Raw genomic sequence first — 18,702 nt, forward strand, 5'->3', positions numbered from 1 at the left:
ATGACAAACCTCCTCAATTCCATGAGGAATTCAACGTTTATTCGATGAAAATTGGTTTTGAAATGACTGAGATATCCAAAACAGAGCATTTTTCTAATAAAGTGTGGGACCCACCTTTTATTACGAGAGCTTTGTTTTACTTTCTTTTTGAACGTTTCAGTCATTCCAAACCTGATTTCATCGAATAAACTTTGAATTCCTTTTAAAAATGGTATGCTCTGTGCTATTTTTTTCTTGGTATCTCGCTAAAAGTTAAAAGCTCAATTCTCATCTCCACCAATACTGTACCACCTCTTTAAATCGATGTAACGTGAGACCAAAGCAGACGAATGATCACTAACCTAGCACAGTTATTCTCATAGATGCCTGCTCTGTGCCCAGGATACTTGCTGCCTCGCATGTGTAAGTAGCTGACACAGTGATGTTGGTGAGAATAATCTCACTGCGTCCCATGCCAAGGATGTCCGAGACCGAGCCACCGGATTCTGTAGGGTCTTCCAAGATCCATCTCACGATAGGCGTCGGGTCACCCTCTGCAGTACAGGTCAAGTTCGCCTCTTCTCCTGGCGTAACCTCCTTGCTGGTGGCTGTCACCTTGACTGACGGGCTGTCACGTTGACTACTTTCTGAGCAAGTGATTGACGTACATATTTAGAAGGCGAGTTTTTTTTTTCTTTACAATTCCTATCCTTGCTTTAGTACGTGAAATGTTTTCATCAAGCACTTTGTTGCACTTTCGTCAGTTTGGGTCTATAGATCTATACTAACGATCATCTAATTCTGCTTAATACTGTTGTCGTTATTACAAACACTTATTATCTGACAAGTCTGCCACAGGATGCTGGCTGGACACGCCAGACAGCCGTAGAACACTTAGAGTGTGACACACATCGGACTGACTCGACACTTTATTCACCATATAATGACTCCACTTGCGACGGGAGCGTCCGATGAGCGTTCGATGGACTTCTCTATCGTAAACACCTGCTTCCTCGTATTGCCCCCATTTTTCTTGTGTGAAGTGGGAAGATCACTTCACCTGATTAGCACCCTGTAGTCCAGGCTAGGCTCCATAGAAAGTGCACCTAACCTTGTTTTTTGATATATACAATGTTTTTTGATGGTTTCTTGTCAATTCGAGGGTGCTGATTCCAAATCCGATTGATGCCACTCGCGTAACCTTGAGCATTTTCGGCAAAATGCAAAAATCCAAAATGGCCGCCAGATATGCTAATTTGGCCATGATAATCCCAGTTATGTCAATTTTATGACCAATTATTCCATCAAAGTTTTTTTTAATTTTTGTTCCTTGAGTAATTCTACTTGCACTTGCAAGAAACTTTTCATTTGAAGAGGTTCATTTAGTATTTTAAGCTTATTTTCAATCCAAAATGGCCGCCAGTCCTATACTCATGTACTACATGAATGGCAAAAAATATGCATAGAAATAGAAGGCGAATTTTCAGTCACATACCTACGCTTTTATCAAATTTTGCATGTGCCATGCAAATCTGATGAGTGCCACTAGCAAAACAAGCAAACAAACAGAATATGTATTGTTTTTAGGCTTATTTTATTCTTTTTAATACAAAACTTCAAAATGGATGCCACTCATATACCCCTGCACAATATGAACGGCAAAGTGTACATGGAAATTTTTTTTTTCTGTCACCCGGGTACACTGTTTATCAATTTGTGTGCTGATTATAAATCAGAGGATTGTTACTAACAAAAGCTGTTTTATTCTTAGATGCAAACATCCAGATTTACTACCTCAATCTGAATTCTTCCCAAGAAATTTGGAAAAATCCACCAAAGCTTGAATTGACGCCAAGATCATGATCGTTTATCAGGAATTATTAGACATGAACAATTTGATACATACTTGCCTTGAGATGTTCAACATCATAATATTCACGCTGATTTACTGAATTAAAAGGCTGAATCCTAGATGATGACACAATGAAATTTCCAATTACCTGTTCTGTTAAAGCGATATCATACAAACTTTTCAGTCCCCTCACCCGAGAAAGAACATGAGGCAGGGGAAAGTGGAAAAAAGGGACCACCTCACTTCCTGTTGTCAAATCTCTGAAATGAAAACAATGCCCAAAAGTTTTTCATGTTTACCCAGATATATGGTAGATGAATTCTACCTCCATTTTTTTCTGAGTGAATGTGTTTGCGTATATGATGTCAAGGGAGACTCTGAGATCTGTACAGTGCTGCCTCATTCTGAAAGTAGTGTTATAACAACTTCACACTGCTTGTCTTTAATCTTCAGCACTCAGAGACTCCAACTCTCCAGCTTTCGACGGGAGATCTCCCGCCCCCGTTTTGCAAAATCTCCCGTTCTCCCGCTTGAGATTTAATTTCTCCTGCCCTCGATCTGTGTCTCCCACTTGAAATGATTTCTTACTTTGTGTGTTCGTATGTTGAAAAATAAACCTTAGATAGCACAAGAGAACATTAAGAACCCTATTAGAGCTTCCAGAGCTCAAGCGGGCCCTGGACCCCGGCCGCAGGAAACTTCGCGCTCGTGATATGCGCTTCGCGCACATCAAGTTGGAGTCTCCCGTTTGCTAGGGGTTTCAGGTGGGAGAATCTCCAGATCAGAAGGTACTTGGGATTGGAGTCTCTTAGCATTTGCGGATTCAGGATTGCTCTAGGTAACCAGACCAGCAGTGTTAGGACTCTGAATGATGGCCTCCTTAATGATGGCTGTAAACTAACTCCACTAGAGCTCTTTTTACCATATACATGGTGACATAACATTCCCTTCACTTAGGAAGTTTCCAGATGATCTTGCCTTTGCGTCTCATAGAAAGTCCTTGGATGGCATGAGCCGAGTACTGACCCATCTCAAGACAATACAGAAGTTCTTCACGTTCTTGAGACTTTGTCCCAACCTTTATAAGATTATAATCCGACCCATGCCCTCCATCTTAGTAACCACCTTGCCAATGCTATGTTCAAGGTAGTCCTCTATGGCAAGCCTTCCAAGCATAGGCTAAGGAAGTCTATCCTCCTTCACTGGCACTCCATCACTCTCCCTCACGCTGGAAGGAAAGGATGGCAAGTGTCACCAGTGCTGTCAACGCATACCCTGACCTTCCAAACGCGATAGAATGGGGGCATTTCATGAAGCGTTTTGTCTGACAAATTTGTCTGACAAATTTGCTCTCAGCCAATCAGGTGCAAGGATTTTAGTAGCTTATAACAGTAAAAAAGAAAAGATCTGACAAAACGCTTCATGAAATGCCCCCTTGAACAATCTGCCATCAATGCGTCTGAAATCCCACAAGCCTATAGATTTCCCTCCCATAACTAGAAAGCTTTGACCCCAAAACCGGTTGGTGAAGACGCTAGTCTAATGTCATCTCTGACACCACCTAAGTTACCTACAACACTGTCTCTGGCCTGGCAACAAAGCCATAGAGCTTCAACTGGTGGTGATCAAGCAAGTCTTCATGTCTTCATTCTGTTTCAATTTTCAATTTCAATATATTTTCATATTTCTCGATGAAAAATTACATCAAATATAACAAAATTAAATGAAATACATGACATACATAGAATATTACAAATATGTAAAACATAATAGTGGTCGATCTGTTAACTTTGGAATCTGTGAATGAATGCTAAAGAAATATGAAGGAACCTACTTAAAAGCGAGCTTGTTGAGCGTAGGTCCCGGTTAAAAACGAGTTTAAGATTGAGAAGGGGAGCACGGGTACAACAATGAGCGGAACATAAGAGAAAAACAAAATAAAAAAGTACAAATATACAGTTATATAGCAAATTCTTCTCTAGTGCAGGTTAGGGGTCGGAAAAGCCACATGCTGTATATAAGCGGATGAACCATTGTCGTTCTGGCAATACAATATGACTTAGTATAGTTATAATAACAATGATACCGTTTTAGAAATGTGTACATTGCGTGTATTAAGAAGGGAACACATGCACCTGCAAATCCATTAAAAAAAGACATTCAACAACCGGTTGCAGTGCAGTGAGAATGTGAAATACCAGCTGTTTCCTCGTCCCAGCTATCTTTAAAGAAGGAAATATGAACATAAACACAGTGATAGAATTTAAGGGCGCAAACAGCTGGGCTCTTAAAGTCTGGTTTAACATGACAACAACCCTGGAGTACAGTATAACGGGATAGTCCTGAGCAGCACAAAACAGAATTTCAATGAGCTGATGTAGCGTAATTATTCAATAAATACTGTCTTAATTTGCATTTGAAGGATGATAGTGATAAACAACCTTTGAGTTCAGGGGGGAGGTCGTTCCAGTATTTCGGTCCCGCATACATAATTGTTTTCATCGCGAAAATTGTGCGAGTACGTGGAAGGTGATAAGCGTCCCGTTGGCGGGTGGGATAATTGTGAACTGAGTAGTTTCTTTTGAACATGTGAAGAAAAACATCAGGAAGATCATTCGTTGAGTGGCAAATAATCGCCCTATATGGCAAATATGGCAAATAATCGCCCTCTGACCCCTGAGGAAGTGCTGAACATCACCCGATGTGGTTGCAATTAAAGGAATTGCAGGACTAATATGCCTCTTTAGCCTGAGAATTCTGCAAATTTGGGGCTGATGTCACCTGCTGCCAAACATCCAATTAAAGGGTTCTTTAAAGACAATAAAAATGACAGTTTTAGTTTCAAGACAAGACTGAATGAGATCATGATGTCAAAGTGTATATTATCAACACCTGGGAGCTGTGAGAGAACTGAAAGAGGTACATGTATCTCACATTGCTCCTTGGTTGATGTTTAATGAATAGTTTGTACGGTATTGCGTTTAGACAGTTTCGTTTATGCCTTCACCAGTTTTTGTCGTTGTTTTAATTCAAGAAGAAAATCAAGTTTGCTCTATAATATCAAGGCGGTACTTCTAAATTATATCATACCAAAGTGATGGAGGTTATGATCCATTTCAAACTCGCCCCAACCCCCCAACTCCTTGCTGGAAAAAAATTTACAATGTAAAGGGTTTTTAGTTGTGTCATTACTGTCCGGTATGTTTTTGTCTGCAACTATGTATCTCTGCACTTCCTGTATAGGATTTTTTCTGTACTTTGTTAACATGGTTTTAGGGGAATGTATATTAGAAGCTTTGCTTTCTAGCTTCCCCTCCATTTTCAACATTATCTAATAAATACCATGCATCTAGGCTTCTTAATATATTGTGTTAGTATTACATTTTCATATTCAACCTGCGTGTAGAATAATGATGGCATATTGATTTCTTGCGAGACGTTTGGTGAACTTATATTCGTTGTTGAGACAAAATGAAATAGACAAGAAATTGTGTTAAACATAAAGGTTTATGAATATTAAATGTTCAAATATACATGTAGGCCCTCTATATTGTAAGTGACACCCAACATATTTGTATTACACATGCAACACTTTATGACAGCGTAGGTACGGGACTGGAAATACAGTAAATTTGTTCTATATTCTATGCATTATGTTTTGCCATTCATATAGTACATAAGCATAGGAATGGCGGCCATTTTGAATAGAAAATGAGCTTTTAATACTAAATGAACCTATATGAAATGAAAATTCTCTTGCAAATGCAGATGGAGTAACTCTAGGAACAGAAATGTACAAAGTTTGGTGGAATAATTTGTCATATAAATGCACATTATTATGTTTATCACGGCCGAATTAGCATATCTGGCGGCCATTTTGGATTTTTGCATTTTGCCGAAAATGCTCAAGGTTACGCGAGTGGCATCAGTCGGATTTGGAATCAGCACCCTCGAATTGACAAGAAACCATCAAAAAACATTGTATATATCAAAAAACAAGGTTGGGTGCCTTCTAGCCTGGACTACTGCTCTTTGAAATGAATTAATGAAGTGGGGTCTTTTACGTGTTTGGGTCGTGATTCCCTCACACATGGCTGGGACCTTCATGAATGTCCCAACCAAGGAACACGGTGTTTTGTCTCTAACTATAAAACGGGATTACAAACCACAGCTAGACTCGGAAATCGAACCCGTGGGTCATTTGGATTGGGAGGCAGACGTGCTACCGACTGAGTCAAATTACCGCCTCACCCTCCCCCTTCATTTGGCGACATAGTCTTCACCAAATCTCTTAATTCACTAGATTATACAAGTTGTATGAAAATTATGATTTATGAGGACTCACCCGTGACATAGAGCAGAGTTCCAACGGAGTACCTCGTTCCGAACGCATTTCTGGCGGCGCACTGGTACAGGCCCTGATCCGACCTCTGCGTCCGTAGGATGTGGAGATGAGCTTTGATGCGCGTGCGTGTGTAGGGGAGGGGTAAAAATGGTGTTCCTTCGTGTTAGATTTGTCTTTGACATCGCACCAAGTCAAACTTTATGGTGTATTCTCTTGTCTTGCTGCTTTACTACTCGTTTAAATTATTGAATAAAATAACTGAAGAAGTTCTCCCCATTTATGTGTGTGTGTGTGTTTTTTTTTAGACACGATGAAAAGTAATGTGCCTCACTGTTTGAAGGTTAAAGCGTTATTTTATTGTGGGGTCAAGAAGTTCACGTTTCGCTTGCGTAAATGCACATACGTCTATATGTTTAAGGATATAATGGAAAATCCCTTTCAAGTAAAATATCTCTCACTATAATGGTGGGTGTATAAACTTTAATGCTCTTTACACTGACAAAGTCACAGGTTTTTCCACGCTAACCTGAGGCGTGAAATATCCCCACCCTCCCACTAGACAATTCCTCTCTCACCCCCCCCCCCCGTTACAGTCACTTGCATCTCTTTCTCCCCCCCCCCTTCCACCCCGCACACACACACACACACACACACACACACACACTCTCTCTCTCTCTCTCTCTCTCTCCCTCTCTCTACCCGTCTTCTCACGTCGTTATACTCAGGGAAGTATGAGAGAAAACTTTCACACATTTCCCTGTTATGCCATAGACCTGTACTTACAATCCGTAATGGAAATACGTGTGTCGGATTCAACAGGGTCATAGTCTTTGAACCACACGATCTCCGGCTGGGGGTCGCCGTTGGCGGCGCAGTAAATTTTGGAAGGGAAGTTCTTCGTCGCCACTATGTGCGGAACGTATGTCGAGACTACAGGATATCCGACTGGTAGAGTGTCAGCTATTAGAAGAGGACCAAAACATAGGCCTAATTCAAATTCCACTAACTTAATACGGATATAATAGTTACGTTTAGACGGTGGTCATTAACTTCGAGGATAGGTTCTATGGGGCGCCAAGTGTCGCACGGTCGATTTCTTAACTAAATCGACCGTGCGACACTTGGCGCCTCGTAGAATTTATCTTCGAGGTTTAGGATCACCGTCTGAACGTAACTAATGTAATGCGTTCTAGTCTATTAAGTCTTTGAAGTACAAGTCGGGTATTGAATGAACGTGATCACGAGTAATTGGGACCTTTTGTAATTGTCTTATAAAGTGCAGAGCATTCTGCGATATTCCACCATGGGTGGTGATGGGGGACTTTTTTTTTTTTAATTGCGTGACCAAATGACAAAGGATACCAGACAATTGAAAGCCAATATTACCGTAACAGTCAACATCAATAATCTGGTATTACTATTCTATGCTTCCAAAACATGGATAGCGTACGATAATTTGAGACGCGCAAGGTCCTCGAGGGGAACTCGACAGCAAGTTAGACTCAGCTTTATACATAACTTAAGTCAGTCTTGTAATGCATTTTCTTTATGATAATGGCTGCAGCTGTAGATGGGTGATGTTCGTTATTCTGAAGGTTTGCTACTCCAAAAGTGAATAAGTTCATTAATCTGACAATGAAAAGAAGGTGCATACTAACGAACCTAAGAATTACGAACCTTTCTTCGTTTTCGTATTAACGAACCTTCGGAATAACGATATGTCAACCTTTATATACATGACGATTGCCTTGCTTTTCCAGCATGGCACACAGGATTGTTTTCCAGCGTTTAACCTTCCACATTCATAAGGGTATACATAGTACTGTCTATCATTCTCAATTAATGAATCCTCTTTTCTCGCTACATGTTACAATTTCAAAAAACCAACAACTAGTTCTTGGAAATGAGACTATAGCTATTTGCCTTTTCGGACAATCGGTAAATATCCTTCCTCTCAGCACACGGAAAAGTGAATAAATTTATTGGGAATACATGACCATCGTTCTCTAAAATAATATCATAACAACAACTTAAACCCTCTTCATAATTGTACTCTTAAGAACAACGAAGAACATGTAGAGTTTGTGAAATATCTCCAAATACAATATCAATTCTCTCATCTGAAGAGAGGCTTTCCCAGATTACTGGAAACCTATGGATTGCTGTTTGTTGTAATCGTTCGGTCTGGCGTTGAGGAAACGAAATTTGATATCGTACTCTAATATCGTTCACGGAGTATACTTTGCATAGACTCACAATGAATGAAATTATGCTGCGTCTTCACAAAAAAAAAATAACATCAGCAAATAAAACCTTCTCGATTCAAGAGTGTACCATTTTAGCACTTGTACTGATCTATGAGGAGAGGCTAATTCCCTAGATTTTATCTGATTTCTGATTAAATTTTCACCGTTGTGCAAGTTTCCTTGTAGCATATTGCTCTTTATTTTCAGACTAATTTTCAACTGGTCCGGAATTGTCCTTTACTCTTGAATGTTTCCGTTATCATATAGTGATACCAAGGAGGATACTCAGTCGTGTTATATGAAGTGATAATACCATTCTGATTCTATGTTTCATCACAGAAAAAACACAAAGAACCGTCATGCCAATGTGATTGTTAGTGTTTTGGGGGTTAAGTACAAGTAAAGGGCCTAAGTTTTTATTTCTCCACCCTTCATTTATTCTCTAAAGACAAATGAAAACAATGTTACTTTGAGATAAACATCCTTCCATGAGATAAATTCGGGTATCTCATGTTTATTCGTGCAGCCCACGGATAACTATCAACACAAGCTTCGCTCCATCCACGAACTTCTCAAGAATTCTTACCTCCATAGACGGTCAGCGTGGCGTTTGACGTCGCAGCGTTACCTTCCAAATCGGTAGCTTGGCATCGGATCACTTTTCCGTCGTCGCGCAGGCGGCGGATGGGCGACATCCTGAGCATGGAGCCTCCACTTCTCAGTCTTGTAATGACGAAGCGGAGGCCCGTGCATAGCTGCACTCCATTTCGAAACCATTGAATACTTACTGGAGATTTGCCCGTCGCTTCGCAAGTGAACGTAGCCACACTGCCATCAATACCTGCCTGATTCTGCGGGGCCTTTGTAATAACCGGTGACGCTGAAAGCAGGAAGGAAGGAGTGAGGAAGGAAAGTTAATTCATTTATTTGTTTGTTTGATATCATTTTCCATCTGAGAAGATAGAAGATAGAAGATCTGGATAGCCCATATTCAGCTATATTGAAGCCCGTTCACTATAATAATAAATAGTATATATCATATTGTCATATACGGTACTATAGAATCTCGAAATATGAAGCGAATCTCTACTCACATGAAGCAATGTAAACTTGTCGCGAAAAAAGCGACAACAACAGCACAGTGAACATCCCACCAAGCATTGTACAACCAATCCATGTAATCGTTCACGTTCAGCGAAGAATACCAATACTGGTCCTCAGGATGATAAGTGTGATATCCGAGTTCCGTTTAGGGGCCTATAATATCCGTGCTGTGTGAAGAAGGTGGTTTTAAGTGACGGGTGTAGGTTTATATCCCAACGAGCGCAGATTCTTTAACGCTTTCTGTTTCAGTGGGTGAAAATGTGCACAACTTTCACACACATACTTACGAACAGGAAGTTAACGCGGCACTCAGAGGTATTAACAAGGAAACGATGTATCAGCAGCATTTTGGGACACATAATTTTTATACAGTCCATCAAATTCAAGAAACAGCTCTTCTGTGCTTGATGCTGCATGTTTTAATTTAAACTTTTACCTTTTTCATAAGATGCAGTATCAAAAAATTCTCTGTCATTCTATCCCTTAACATTGCACATAAGTAATGTCTATTTGTTGCAGAATTTTCAAACGCCTCCTAATTGTCGCATATTACTTGTTTTTTATAAGCTGGCAAAACATTTCAGAAAAGTCTAATTCTATGGTTAATTTTTTTTTTATAGTTGACAGATTCATGGCATATTTCTTTCTGATTCTGCGCAGATGTATTAAACTAGTCCCATTTAATATTTCTCTTGTATAAAGAACGGGTGATGTTAGTTTGATATTCCGAATGATTGTTCATCCCCAAATGAGATTAGGTCGCTATTCCGAAACACACTACTCCCTATACATGTACCTAGAGGTTCCTTAACCCGAAAATGAAATAAGGTTTGTTCATCCGAATATTCAATATTGATCTGTTAATTATCACCGTTTCTGTCGAGTACTTATAAGGGTGGGAAGGGGCTGATGTTTGCAGGCCTATATCCAAACGAGTGCAAATTCAAAAGAAAAATATAAAACAAAACAAAATATGGTGAATCAGCAGCTTTTTGGACACATAAACCCATCAAGTTCAAAGAACAACTCTTTTTGTTTATTGCGTTTGATGCTGTATGTTTTTATTGAAAATTTTCTCACCGTTATTAGTTTTTCATAAGATACAGCAAAATGCTCCCACTCCAGCTTTATTGTATAATATATACATGTAATTGTCTATTTGTGACAGAATTTTCAAATGACACCTAATTGTGGTATATTACTAATTCTTCGGTTGGCAACACATATCAAAAAGAAAAAAAATCTGAATAACAAACCTTTTGATTGTAAAATGCTACATATACGCCGACAAACACACCGAGTAATTTTCAAATTAATAACTTCCCGTGTATGAAGCAAAATTTGTGTAATCACTAGTATGAACATTGAGAGCAAGCAGCATTGGTCGAGATCAAGATATGACATAAAGTCAAACCTTTCTATTGCGGCCACCCGAGGGAGGCAGAAAAAGTAGCCGTTACAGGTTAGGCACCAAAGACAGGTGGCCGCTATAAGGCAGGTTTGACTGTAGTTTGAGACAGAATCCGTTGAGGATTTGGAATAAGTGGGTTGTCACGAAGCAAGTAAAATTAGAGAAAAACGATGAATAACATAAAGAGAGACAGAACAAAAACAAACGATAACAACTGTTGATAGAAAGAAATGTGGACCATCCCTAAACTACGCAGCAAACGTCCGTTTTCTTGACTTACGCACCCCCCCCCTTTTAGATATCTGTTACGTGCCTGCACTTTAAGGCACCAGCTGTGATATATGGCTTGTGAATCCCCCTCCCCAAGAAAACAACTACAGACAAACAAACAAACAAAGAAAGAAAATCTGTCGCTGTCGCAGGTTAAAAAAGATGGGTGGATTTGAACATCTCTTGTTTTGAATGATATTCAACCAAAAGAATATCAATGCAACGTTTGCTATATTTCATATACTGACTATAACATAAAAGAACACGAAAGGACGTAAAACATAAATGATGAACGTTAACTAGTAACCGGGTTTACAAACCTGTATACATCATGTACACTCTCAAGTTCTTTCAACACAAGTCATAGAGCTTCATCTTAGAGATGTAGGCCTATATACCGTTACAAAAACTATTAAAATTGCTTGACAGCAAGTCAAAGCTTTCGACCACTTGCCTGAAATCCATTTTTTCTCTTCCCCGCCAACATTATTGTCTCGTTATCTGATGAAAAGGAGCACTTTGAAGCTGCAGTATAGTTGTTCCGGGTATTGGTCCAAATCTAATAATGACATTCAAATCCTTAGCAAACATAGGCTGGACTTTTGCACCAGTCCTGTCTACTTACTGGCTATTCAGCGTCAAACGTACCTCAGCTGTACAGAATGCTGCTGCAAGTTCGCAGGCACCAGGAAGTTTGACCATAATATATCGGCAACACTCCTGCCTGGACAATTGCTAGATCTTCATTGGTTGTCAGTTCAATGCGGAGTGCAGTACAGGTGTATAAGATCTTTTTGCTTACTTATATGGCTCTCCATAACTTGGTGTGCTATAGCTAGGTATCTGTACTCATCAGTGTAAGTCATCTGCGGCCAGGACCATACTTGGTGCAGGGACCGATTCTTCAAGTGCCCAATTTCCGCCTTACAACTTACGGTGGTACAGAGCCATCCCTTCGGTTGCTCCTTGTCTTTGGACCTCTCTGCCAATCCAACTTTGAAATAGTTAACAAACTGGTATCTTCAAATCTGAACTAAAGTCATATCTTTTGTGACATCTTGTAGGCGTACAACGCCTATGAATGTGTTCTTTTTTTAATACCATATACAGATAAATGACACTATAAGTACTATTCATCATCATCATCATCATCATCATCATCATCAAACATCTGTATCGTTTTTATATATACCTTGTAAACAATGTTTCTGGTGGGGAACGTATAATACCCACCAATAGGTAAGATGAACAGCGTTGCAATTGATTTAACAGCTTTACACCAAAGAGGGATGGCATCACTGAGATAGCTACTGGTGTAGAATAACACACACACACACACACACACACACACAAACACACACACACACACACACACACACATATACACACAAAAAAAAACAAGGATGGGTTTCCGGTGAACCTGGCAGAGCTGTTTCGAATAATTATGCCGTAATGGAAGAGTGATATATAAATACAATGTTAAAAGCTAAGTTTTAGGAGATGAAAGCATTGGAGGATCATATGGATGAGTATCTTGCTCATCTTAATATTGATAATCACGGGAAGTGCAACTAGTCGTTCTTTACTCATTCTTGTGCTGTCGTGAGACGATTTTTTTTCTCTCCACTATTTTTCTTTGGCATTTCACGCTTCTTCTGTCTGCTTTTTACTCACCTATTTTTCAATTGGCGTTTTCACATCAGCCCGATAAAAATCCAAGCTCGAGATATCTTTCGCAGAAAATAGTCAGCAAAATAGCGCGCTATTTCGAAACATCGGGCTGATGTGAAAACGCCTACAGAATATGAATGGTGCTTTATGATTGTTTAATCGTTAGCTAAAATGTACAATTTCTCCTTCAATCTGTTGCACCCCCACGCCTGCAGCACACACGTATATTATGTATAACATGTATAATACACCAATGTTGTGCCTTGCACAAGCTAATGCGTGTAGCCGGGGTCACGGGCCGAGTATCTAGGTGCGTCAAATAGTCTAGTCACTCGCCCTGGATCACTAGCATCAGATCTACAGGGGTCTAAAAAGGAACTGGGACACTACTCGCGATTCACGGGTGAATCCGGAGATGTAGGCCTATATATTTCAGAGGCACAGAAAAAAGTTGATGAAATCCTATTAAAGAGCTTCATGTTCACATGAAATTACTCTGAACTACAAAGTTGTAACACAAAAACATTGATACATTTTGAAAATGCAAGATGTGTCTTAATGTCAGAACGCTCTCCACAAGACTATAGCTTGACATGGAAACTTATTATCACACTCAGCATGTCCTCTCATGTTTTTCCATGGTTTATAGTCCAATTGTCACATGGGCGGACTTAAATAATACTCAATCACACTCGTGCCATTCACTTTAATGTACAATTTAATATAACCATTTGTGGAATATTACAGGACTGAAATCAAGGAGTTGTGACCAACATAAAATGCAAAATCAAATTCTGAGTGAGATAAATTAAATTACAATACTCTTATATTCGACGGCCATGTGAACGGGACCCTGCCTTGGTCCGGTTCCACCTGTAATTTTGGCTTGACACTTGTTCAGAATAATTATAACAGCTTCACTATCAATTCGTTATCCCTGACAACACTGCTATCTGCTATAAAATACAACACTATTTGGTTCACACCCCCGTATAGTGCTGATCCTGAGATGACCAGCCTGCACGCACGACGGTTTTCCGCGGTTATAACACTTGTCTTCAATTATACTGCTTCCGTTTTCATCCGGGTTCTGTGCTAACCCGCAATTATCATGGAGTGTATAAATACCAATATTCGAATTATGTTCACATTATATTCATCTTTTTACCAATTTAACATGACCTTTATCTCTCTACTGCAGCGACACTTCCACGTCATAACCAATCATATCTACAGGGTGTCGTGCACCTGCGTTGTCCACAGAGTCACATGAATTGTCAAACTGTTCGCTTCCAGAACATAACTAATTCGTGGGTGGAGAGTCCTTGTATGCGAGGTTGCTGTTTTAGCTCCGAAGTGTCGCGAGGACCCGCGTTCCGTATTCACTGGCGTCCAAGTTTCTCCCTAGCGAGGGGTGGACACAGTCACTCGGCTGGGAATGCGTCTGTCTGGGAGTAAACTTGACCTCGGCCTTGGCGCCATCAATGACCGGTGTAATATAACCAAAATGCCTCTTCTTCTTGCCTACTGGAAGGCTGCAAAAGGCTGTTGGAATACGCCTTCTGGCAGCAAACGAAATCTGAACTCTAATCAGCCAGTATACAGGCTGACGGTAAGGTGGACGGACGGCTCCTGGCCGCAAAGGAAATTGGGCTTAGACACAAAATGATCTTGCCAACTGGCGCCTGGGTGTGGCAGGTTGGTTTTCTGCCATCACGGAGCTAACTCGATGTTCTCTCGGTGGAATCAAAATGGTGTCTGCCACGAAAAGATCCAACTCTACTGTTAAATTGCTACTCGACTACGACACTCCTTTTCGAGGCATTTGGAATATTTGATACAACTAAAAGGACTTGAACGAAAACACCTATACAGCACTCTCCCGGAACTGGAGCTATTTCCTGTCTTTTCTTTCTACATTAATTGACATGCAAAAATAAATGAACTCCTCTCGGTCATCGATGGCGCGACTTGTAAAACATTTACACCTGTCCTAGCACTTTCTCTCTCTCTCACTCTCGCTTTCTCTCTCGCTCACTCACTCGCACTCTTTGTCTCGTTGTCCCTACACGTAAACAAGTTTGTCTAGTTGAATGACCGATAGGTGATCTACATGAAACAACCTGGAAATGCATTTTCAATGTGACACCAATGAATGCCCAGATATTCACTGTGGAATACGAAGAAACCAAACCTGACTGACGAATTGCTCTTCATCGACTTAATAAACACCGATTTTTCGGTGTATGAGTGGTAGCTATGATAAAAGTCATGGGCCATACAGGCATACTCACTCGAGTGTGATTCGAATCAAGGACCTCCTGAATGCTATATAGGCAGGCGTCACATCCACTAGGCTACACTGCCTTTTACCGAATAAAAACAACGAATATTGTAATTGTGTAATTACGTAATACAAATCACATCTGGGTCTCACCTTGTAAAATTTCTGATTGAACTCAATTTCAAATATTATAAACCTTGCCACTGCTTTCAATTTGCTATCTATTGTACATAATTATAATCATGTAAACATACATCTCAAACTCAGAGCGATCTATATTGTATTAACTGCATAGAAAGCACTGAGACAAAAGCTTTACCTACATTTGGTTTCTTCGTATTTACTTTCAAAATCCTCCCTACTTACTTTTATGACCTGAAGTCATATCTTCTCTTTCTAATGTCCTTTTCAACTGAAATGTCGATCATAATCTAAAGTTTGCGATCGATTTCCTGCGATTGATCTAGAATCATTCCAAGTTTTGAAATATTTGCGATGAATTAAGTCTGAAGTTTGCGATCTATATTCATCGCTTTTTCTTTTCAGCACGATGAAATTTCAATTAATCGCAAAGTTGCGATTACTTAGGGGACTTACGATTGACACACACACACACACACACACACACACACACACACACACACACACAACTCAAACAAAACAAGGCATATCTATCTGCACATAATCCTTACGAAAGAATCTTCAACAGGAAAACATAAAACGCGGCAGACACAAAAAATATCTTCATACATCTCATATCAATTCATATTACATGTATTTCAAAAATAAATCAACATACATTATAAGGTTTGCGTCGATATATACATCCTACCAAAATATTTTACATGTTAAATCGTTACTTACACAAAGGAAATAGAAAAACGTCATTTCGTAAACCACGTAGAAAATACAAAACGTTTAGAATATACAATAATATTATTGTTAACATTACACAATGTAAAGTGTAAAGTACACGATTTTATATTCTTATTTCTTAATAATTTTTTTTTAAATCAAATGAGTCCTCATACGTGTCATAGAAGGACAAAAAAGCACGTCTTACTATCAATCAGACTATTCTTGAAATTAAAAAAAAATGATCGAAAAATGAAGCGAAGAAGATTCAATCACCGAGAAAATGCCACACAGCTTTGGAATAGCCCGTATTCAGTTAGGAAGTACATACTTCATCATCATAATGCGTTCAATGCGCGTATACCAAAGTTAAGGCACTAACACAATTATGTGCGCTGGATATAGGCCTACTCGTCCCCCTGACTGAATTCAATTATGTCACCTGAGCTAAATTGGGTCATCCCACGAGGCCGACACCCACGAGTCATACAGTCCTACGAATTCGACATTTTAAAAAGCTCCATGAGACATACAGCCCATGAGTTATACAGAAGGTAAAAACAGCCCACTAGATCGACAGATACAACACAGGGTTTAATGTGTCGCTCTCGTGGGCCTTGTTTGCTATGTGTCGAACTTCTGGGATGTATGGCTCGAGGGCTGTATGACTCGTGGGCTGTATGACTCGTGGGTGTCGGTCTTGTGACGTGCACCCGAGCCTATTTGTTCCTCACAGACAGTCATGTCCAAATACTGTATGATGTCGTGGGTTGCACCCCAAATAATTGGTACATCTCATACATTATATATACCTACCACAGTCCAAGTGTCATACTGTCGCGGGATATACCCCGCGAAAAATGAAATCAACTCGGGCGCCGTGTCCTGTTCTACTCGCAACCTATTCTCTGTCTTGCACAACACGTGGCCATCTTGATAGGGACAGGCACATGATCTTTCCTGTATAGTGACAAGATCGACAGGTGGCTTACTTTACAATGCGTGTAGTTCTTGGTGAATCCACTTGTGGTAATAATTAATGATAATTCTACTCATTTAATACATTTTCAGAGTATGACTATGAATCAAAACTGCAGATATCGATTTGTCATGATCTATACCATCAAATAAATTTATTCGCTCGTTTCTTTTATCTATCTATCTACATTGTATTTCTTTTTGAAGAGCACTGACTGCAGGAGTGAACTCAATCAAAGTTTCGCTGGAATTCTGACCAAAACGTGAGCCAGTCACTTGCCGTCACATCTCTCCGTTTCAAAATATTTCCTTTTAATACTATGTCAGTTTTAACACATTCCCTATAGTCGGCAAGACTCTAGAATTGATAAGCCACTACTACTGTACAGCTGGCAATCGACCAGTGTGAATGCATACTAACACGTTTTTTAACGCACCAATGTTGTTGCACCTGCACTCCTTTGGACACAGTGTGACATTCTATTTAATTGTCACTGCCCTTGACATCCCACTTATGTATTTTATGAAGGGAGCGACAACTCGCTCATGCGACATATTGTTCTGCTAGCTACTGTACACGACTCTGTTTTACATTGACATTAACATGGCATACAATTGATGTATCTATTGTTTCAGTTAAGTATATAACAGTAGTAATTGCAATAAATAGACAGATTACATACAGAAAAAAAAAGAGAGCTGAAACTAACAACGTTGAACATAGCAAAACAAATCCCAAATAGTGGTGACTTTTATACTGTACTCTATAAAGTGAAATGAAAAGACTGAAATATAGCTACACAACAACAATATGAGCGTTTACACGCGTAACTACAATGAGCTGCAAATCAAATTTGAAAAGGAGCTTAGCCAAGTAGAAAAGATCTAAAACCATTTTACTTTCCAGGAATACCTATAGATTCTAGAAGAATCTCACGCATGCAAACATTTGCATAATTACAATCACAGGAAAATACAATCATATACAGTGTCCCGATTTAATTCTTACGGTTAACACGCAACCAACAGACACACATCAATTTGTTTGTTTGTTTTTTATTTTACACCATTCACTTAAAGACACGACAAAACAGAACACTAAAGACAAATGCAAACACACATGCACACGCACACGCACACGCACGCGCTTACAAGGCCATTTAGGAATTATACGGGCGCATTAGCTGTTAAGCAACAAAAGTCTTTTGCAAAAAAGAGCAACCGACATAAATTGTGAAATTCATTGAAATAATAGAAAACTTGGGCTTTAGGATAATGATTGCATATATCAATTTCATATCGTTGGTTCATATGGTAAGGAACACAGGACTAAAGATTTCTGAAATTAAACATTTTAGTGCTACAAGCAATGCAATCCATGTTAAAGACGATGAATTGCGATTATCTTAAAAATTGCCAACCACTCTATACCCCCCCCCCCCCCCCCCCCCCACCCAGGGGTGCTCTGCTTGTCCCTCGTCAACATTTCACGACTGGTTTGGGGGAAAGCAGGTCGACCACGTGACCGATGACATGGAAATGTGACGTCACACAATGGACTGCGAACCCAAGGGATCTTCCGTCCCGCAATGTCCTCGAGGTGAGACGCGATGCATGCGTCTCCCATGCGCGTTTTCATTCCACTTGCGTGAACCACGACTCTTATGAAATGAGAAAAGTAATATATAAATATGAAAAGTTTGGGCC

At 39.7% G+C, this 18,702-nt stretch overlaps 1 protein-coding gene across 1 annotated transcript; it reads right to left on the reverse strand.

Moving 5' to 3' along the window:
- Positions 1-341: 341 nt before the first annotated feature.
- Positions 342-12,158, reverse strand: LOC139743370 (receptor-type tyrosine-protein phosphatase F-like; the record flags this gene model as incomplete). Its single annotated transcript, XM_071653857.1, has 5 exons — positions 12,143-12,158; positions 9,009-9,302; positions 6,960-7,136; positions 6,177-6,287; positions 342-626 (listed from the first exon to the last, which is right to left on the reverse strand). Coding segments are annotated over exons 1-5 (883 nt in total), but the record flags the coding sequence as incomplete, so codon positions are not given.
- Between the last annotated feature and the right edge of the window lie 6,544 nt (positions 12,159-18,702).

Source organism: Diadema antillarum, unplaced genomic scaffold, assembly GCF_040938485.1.
Source record: "Diadema antillarum isolate AM-2024a unplaced genomic scaffold, OU_Dant_1.0 scf00000034, whole genome shotgun sequence".
Classification (NCBI taxonomy): domain Eukaryota; kingdom Metazoa; phylum Echinodermata; class Echinoidea; order Diadematoida; family Diadematidae; genus Diadema; species Diadema antillarum.